At 43.4% G+C, this 7,490-nt stretch overlaps 1 protein-coding gene across 19 annotated transcripts in view; it reads right to left on the bottom strand.

The window, feature by feature from the left end:
* Window positions 1-7,490, bottom strand: part of LOC132392708 (DNA-binding protein SATB2-like) — a 229,258-nt gene that overhangs the window by 200,365 nt on the left and 21,403 nt on the right. For 11 of the 19 annotated variants that reach the window (XR_009511631.1, XM_059966975.1, XM_059966970.1 and 8 more), the window contains one exon: window positions 3,775-4,017. Coding sequence is in view for 18 of the 19 variants with exons in the window: in XM_059966975.1 (XP_059822958.1) it covers window positions 3,775-3,958 (184 nt within the window). In the remaining variant the exon portion in view is untranslated. The other 8 variants (XM_059966964.1, XM_059966973.1, XM_059966972.1 and 5 more) reach the window with 8 other exon arrangements.

The following is a 7,490-nucleotide window of genomic DNA, read 5'->3' on the forward strand; positions in this document are numbered from 1 at the left end:
CCACCGGCAATCCACCAATTTAACCCACGCCTAATCATGGGACAACTTACAATGACCAATTAACCTACTAACCAGTAAGCCTTCAGACTGTGAGAGGAAATGGGAGCAGCCGGAGAAATCCCACACATTCACAGGGAGTTCGTACAAACTCCTTACAGATGATGTCAGAATTGAACTCTGACCTCAGACATCCCAAGCTGTAATGCTAACCACTATGCTACCGTGGTGCCAATTCCACATAATGAAACAATTTGACCCATGTATGTGTCTTAAAATTTGTACCAAATACTGTTTTGGAAATTGTTACACTGATAAATATTCTTCAACTGTATTACTCTGGCTATGAAAAATATCTTTATCTACCATAATTCTGATCCCTCAGAGTGCTTGGATACATATAATTCATTTATCTTAGATATTTTTGAATATTGCAAGTTATTGACATTTATTTTCAATTCACAACATACTTGCATATCCTTTCAATATATGTAACACTGAATATTTTATATTTCCAATATAATGTCATTTTACTCACTCTAAGCTTTTCTGCCCAAGCATTTTAATAGTGCAATAATCACACTAAACAGCCTTTCTGTTTAGGAATCTTTATTAATCTAGAGACTTTGTAGTTTGATTAAAAATTTGTAGATTTTTTATAATTTACTTTCAAGATTATTTGAATTTTATTCCATAATCTTTTCAAATTATAATTGCTGTGATTCTAATTAGAGTAAAGGCATTCTAAACTATATGAGGGGTGATTAATAAGTTCGTGGCCTAAGGTAGAAGGAGTCAATTTTAGAAAACCTAGTACATTTATTTTTCACCATAGTCCCCTCCTACATTTACACACTTAGTCCAGCGGTCGTGGAGCATACGGATCTTGGACCTCCGGAAAGTGTCCACAGCAGGGGTGATTGATAAGTTTGTGGCCCAAGGTAGAAGGAGATGAGTTATACAGCTCTCGTTAAATGTACATGCAGTTCAACTCTTTGAGTGATTATGCGGAAAGTTTGAAGTTAATAACTCATCTCCTTCTACCTTAGGCCACGAAATTATCAATCACCCCTGCTGTGGACACTTTCTGGAGGTCCAAGATCCGTATGCTCCACAATCGCTGGACTAAGTGTGTAAATGCAGGAGGGGACTATGTTGAAAAATAAATGTGCTAGGTTTTCTAAAATTGACTCCTTCTACCTTAGGCCACAAACATATCAATCACCACTCGTACATTGATACAAAACTTATTATAGTTCAGCAAAAAAATGAATACCTCATTCATTCAGAATTTGACAGCGGTTATAGTTAGATTAATTATGAGGGCAAAAATCGAAATATCTGAAAGCAGAATACCAGAGTATGACGAGCATGTTGAAATATAATGGAATGATAAGCAAGTACTCCAACAACACAGACAAATGGTTAATTCTTATCTTGGCCGCATTCACAAAAGAACAATATTACAGCCGCAGACAAAATACTCTGGGAACCTAGTCCACTCACCTCTTGGAGGGTTCATAGGACCTGAGAGCAATTAAGACATGTTGGGTTTGACCTAAAATTGAATCATTTCAATGACCTTTTATTTGGGGTTGCTTTTATTTTATTTAGAGATACAGTGTGGAACTGGCCCTCTGGCCCAACGAGCCACGCCACCCAACAACCCACATATTTAACACGAGCCTGATCACAGGACAACTTACAATTACCCTACAAATCTGAATGCTTTTGGACTGTGGGAGGAATCCCATGCAGTCACGGGGAGGACATACAAACTCCTGACGGATGGCACTAGAATTGAACAAACTCCAGAATGCCCTGAGCTGCAGTAGCAGTGTACACTACCACGGTTACCATGTTTGTAACTTAGCCTGATTTCCCCGTGTAAATTAATTAAAGTGACTCTGCTGAACAAAGAAACCTTGGGATAGATGAATAGAGATCTTGAAACTGATGAAAGGATCTGATAGAACAGATGCAGAGTGACTGTTTCTCTGGGGAAGAGCATTGTTACAGACTATTATAGCAAAATAGACAGCAGGAAATCCAGTAAGAATTCCTACCCAGGGAATGATATGCATATGAAACTGGCTAGCAGAGAGAATTGAATGGTTGAAGGGAATAGAATAAATAATTTAAGAGGGGAATGGACTAACAGGTGGGAGGGTAGAGAATGGAGGTTTCGACTGACAGATAATGATGGGGAAAGATGAGGACTAAGACTAGTTGGGCTAAATGGGCTGCTTCTCCCCTGCATATTCCACATATAGCCTATGCAAAATTACCAAAGGTTCAAAGTAAATTTTTATCAATTTTTACGTCGCCATATACAACCCTGAGATTCATTTTCCTGCAGGCGTTCATTGTAAATATAATAAATACAATAGAGTCAGTGACCACACCCAACAGGATGGACAAACAACTAATGCACAAAGGACATCAAACTGTGCAAATACAAAAAGAAATAAAAAAGAGATGTAATAATAATAAATTAGCAATAAATATCGAGAACATGAGATGATGAGTACTTGAAAGTGAGCCAATCGGTTGTGGGAACAGTTCAATGGTGGGGCAGGTGAAGTTGAGTGAAGTTTGTGACCCTCTCGTTCAACAGCCTGATGGTTGAGGGGTATTAACTGCTCCTGAACCTGATGATGTGGACCCTGAGACTCCTGCACCTTCTTTCTGATGGCAGCAGCAGAATTTTCCCTCCTCATAAATAAAATGAAATCCCAGGTTATTTGGTCCCAACACTACCCCACATCCAGTCCAATAGTGGGACGGTGTTAATGGACGTTTCAGAGAGAATAGGTTACAGGGGAAATAAATGCATTGATTGAAACGTCCTGAGAGCTGGCATGTATGTCCTAAGAAAATATGAATTATTAAGTTACATTCCCGTCTCCCGTAAGTATAACCCAAAGTTCACCTCAGTGCTCACCGCTGCTATCTATCTCAGTAATCTGTGTAATGGATTGATCTGTATGAGGGGTAAGCAAAACAAGCTTTTCACTGTTTCTCGGTACATGTGACAATAATAAACCAATTCCAATTCCAGTGTAGGAGGGCAGTACAACTATGACTTTTGCATAGCAGCAGGGTGGAGGAAGAGGCCATCTCAGACCTAACTCTTGCCCTGGACTTCCTTGAAGGATACGAGATAGTCAAGGAGCTCCGGAACATAAGAACGGCTTGATATTTTAAAGAATAATTTGTTCAAAGGTGACCAAATCACATCATAGTGGCAATGAATCTGGTGCCCTTAATTAGCCACAGGAATCAGGCCAGGGTGTGTGGACCGTGCCTGCCATTTGAAGGTTGAGCCCCATTCTTTGTGTCACGGCAGTGTCCCTGACACTTTCCGTGAAAGCTCTCCATTCTCCACCCGCACACGCTGTACACACGTGGATATGGAGTACGGGCTGGTTCCATGGACAGAGAGACACCTTCCTTAATTTATTAAAAGGGACAACATTGCACAACTGGGGCGTGAGCAACGTGGAGACCACTGGCTGACAACGATTCCTTTGAAGCTCCCCTCTCAGAGGCTGTGAGTGTGAGGGAGAGACAGGGGAGGGTGGGGAAATCCCTCGCGTTTCGTACTGACTGGTCTCCAGGGGCAAATAGGTACAGGGCAGGACAAGTGGCAATCGGCCGCGCTTCTTCCTGTAATCCTACACCGAACTCACGCACACGGTTTAATCGAGATGAACCCTGACTCCTGGCATGAAGTGTGCCTCTGCTGTCAGTTCGTAAGCGATTGTTGCATCCTACCTCCCAACGCCTTGACGGGGGAGCCGTTGGATTTTCCTCTGCCTCCGTCCGTCGGGCTACCGTTCGGCTCCAGCCTGGCCTTCTTACCGGGAGGTGGCCCTTGCGCCTCGGGGCTGGTGCTCTTTCTCTCCGGGCTGTCCCGGGGGTGGGGGTAGGGGCAGGGGCTTGTGGTCCTCATTTCCATCCTCCGCCACCAGAGAGTCGGAGCTCCCAAATATCGCTCACCGTGGAGAGTACATGGACCTGAAAGAAAGGAGAAAGCGTGGATCAGGTCTCCTTACGATCACGGCGCACGAACTTGCTCCACCTCGGAAGAAAGCGAGCACTTTAGCCGGTGTATTTCCACAGGTCACACGAGCGGAGATCTGCGCGATTCCTTTTATTAGGCGTAACTTTCAAATAAAGTCGGGTTACTACTTAACGGCAGCGAAGGGGAAAGGCAACTAAAGATGCTCTCTCACACGCAGACACACTGACATCAACATAACAATATTAACATATATTAACTCACCCGGCGCAGGTCTGGTGTTTAATTTAAAGTCTCGGAAACCCTGCAAGTATTCCTATCAGGCTTCTCTAAGTGTAGCATTGAAAGTTAAGACTATGTAAACTCGAGTGAACGTTAACGCCTTTTGATGGACTGCGAGAAACTAAAACTGGGGCCATCAAAAGTCATCACAGAAAAGCTTGCACTTAAACGAACTTGTCACATTACAACGCTCCCGCCAGCTGTTGGGATATTTTAAAAACCAGACAGGAGCACTTTTTTGCATCAACACTTGGGGGAATAGCGCCGTTTAAACGCACCTAAACGTGGTAATAATACGCTCGGCAGGGCACGATTGACTTATGACATCGTAATCATATTTAATGCATCTATCAGTCTTTCGCGGTTAAAATCCAACTTTCAACTGCTCCTCGACTGAAGGTGGCTACTTCGCTGGAGACGAGGCAATTCTTTCTCTTTCTCTCTCTCTCTCTCTCTGTCTTTCTCTCTCTCTCTCTCTCTCTCTCTCTCTGTCTTTCTCTCTCTCTCTCTCTCTCTCTCTCTCTCTCTCTCTCTCTCTCTCTCTCTCTCTCTCTCACTCACTCTCACTCTCACTCTCCCCCCCCCCCCCTCTGCTGCTGGGCAGTTTGACAACAATATCTCCCCCTGTGACCTACTATCTGGGATGTGTCTGTTGTCAGGATGTGCTGAGATGTTTTCTCTGTCTGTGTACGAGGACCAGGGGATCCAGGTCTGGAGGTTGAACAGACGGGCTGTAGTCAGCGGCTCAGACCGTGTCTCTCTAAGCCGCCGCTCTAACGTTCTGCTATTGGATCCCGTAGGACGAGGGAGATGGATGGAGAGGAGAGGGGGGTGCAAAAGAAAGTGGAACTCACATACACTCTGCACTCCAGAGAAATTCCCTTCAAGCGGCCACTCCTTGTCACAAATTCATATATAAATCATCTTTAAAGAACTATGTATTTCGAAAACGAAAAGAAAATTTAAAATAATCACTTCGAAGATGCAATATGCAAAAAAGGGGGTGCTGGCGTTCCGATCTAAAAGAGAAAAGCCACCCGTGTCACTGATCATTTCTCTCCGCGATCGAAGCCTTGGGACTGACAGCGACAGAATGAGAGAAATTATTAGTTGCGTTGACTCATCAGCGCTCCTCGGGGTTGTCCTCCTTTTCCTAATCCCTGCTCGCTTCCGTTCCTGGTCCGAGACTTTTATTTTGCATTCAAGTGCAAGGGGTGATCGAGCCCCAAGGTGAGGGAGAGAGGGGGATTGGTGAAGGGGGAGGGGGAAGGGTGGGGGTAGCGACTGAGTCTTGCTCTCTCCGCCGCCTCTCTCGGACAGCGGAGCTCAGTTTGATAAAAGAAATAACACGCGAGGAAATTCACACCCCTCCCCAACCACACACACACACACACACACACACACACACACACACACACACACACACACACACACACACACACACACACACACACACACACACACACACACACACACACTTTCCCGTCTTGGCCGCGCAAGAATTTTTAATCAGCTTGATTACTGTAAGACGGTTCGCATTTATTACAGATAATAACACCACATGACCAGATCATTAGATGGCTGGTTGAGCCTTCTGAATAGATGCGCTGATTGCAACACACACACACACATCACGCATTTACAAACACACGCGGAATTCAAAATCACAAGTGCAGAAACACACTAACTGCGACACACGTATGCACCTAAACAGAAACGGGTTGTTATATGAAGCACCTCAACCCACGTAGATGCACACGATACTGAGGCACAACTCCCTACATACGGAAGGTACTGCACTCCGGTATTACTTAGGACTCAAGTAAGTTCCCTGTTAAAGGGAGATGCGTTTAAAACTTAATTTTTCCCCAAGGCGTTAACAAACAATCGAAAGCATAGAGGTCTTCTTCCTTTTTTTTAAAGAGGCGTGGAATAAACAAAGCAAGTGCACTGCCATGTAAAATTAGTTAATAATAAACTGCATTCTTGATAGACAGATGCTTTCAGCTTTTAATAATTTATCAGAACGAACGTAAATTTGTCTAGGAGCCTGCACTGAATATTTAATAAAGTCAACAGTTCCTTTCACTCCCCACCTCTTTTGTCTTTTAAACCCGATTATTTGAAGATGCCACCTAGCTCTAGGTATAGTGTTCGCGTGAGGTGTCCTGGGTGCCCTTGGAGAGATCGTTGGGGAACGTCCGTTGCCGGGAAGGTGGAAGTAAATCGCCTTTGCTCTCGCTTTCTCACTCTCTCCTTGCATTTGGCAGCAGACGGCTGCTCTTTAACCCTCTGCAGAAGAGGGTCCAATGAAAGAGTCACTCTCCTGCACCTTAAAATATTTGTCTTTCTTAATGTTTATTTACCAGTGCCCCCACAATGGAATTACATTATAAATTCGTAGTTTTGGACTCAACGTATCTAACCACACAACACTCACACATAGTTATGACCAGACAACAGAAACTTGCTGGCATATTTTGTTACTCGTCTATGCGGGTGACCCAGTCGAAGAGTTCGCAACTTAAGGTGGCTCCTAAACGTTAACAACTTACTGCCTCCATTCCAGGAAGCAAAGTGCCTAACAGAAACTAGCTTTAAAATTGCTGTTTACAAGCATTAATGTTGTAAAATAAATAACAATTTTTCACATTCTTAATCTTCTAGTTTAACTAGTCAAAACGTGTGATTTAAAGGGTTAAAATAATCATTCTATATAAAATTAACCACGGATATAAGCTTATTTTAACACCGGACTAATTGCCAATTATTAAAAAGGACAAAGAAAAATCCACATAAGTATTTCAATACGGTATGCGAACCCACAACTTAAGCTATCTACCTCCTCAGCATCCAGACGCAAGACAGACTCCTCAAGAAGCCAACTACATTCTTTAGCGTCACGGCGGCTCGTTGTACTGAACCCTGGCAAAACGTTTTCTCTGTCAGTCTCTGGTTCATCCCCAATAGAGTTCCATGAATCCAACTGCTTTTGTTTCTTTTAGCATTTAATGCAAGTACATTTAATAATGCAAAATGCAGCAATCGCCTATTCCATAACAGCTAAATTTCCCAGTGGATATATCTTTTTTTCTCTCACTTGCAAATGCTTCTTTGCATTTTCAAACAACAAACGGTTAATAGCTGCTCTGCCTCTCCAGCCCGGCAGACCAGATCCTCCTTAAGT

The sequence above is a fragment of the Hypanus sabinus genome, chromosome 4 (assembly GCF_030144855.1).
Source record: "Hypanus sabinus isolate sHypSab1 chromosome 4, sHypSab1.hap1, whole genome shotgun sequence".
NCBI lineage: Eukaryota > Metazoa > Chordata > Chondrichthyes > Myliobatiformes > Dasyatidae > Hypanus > Hypanus sabinus.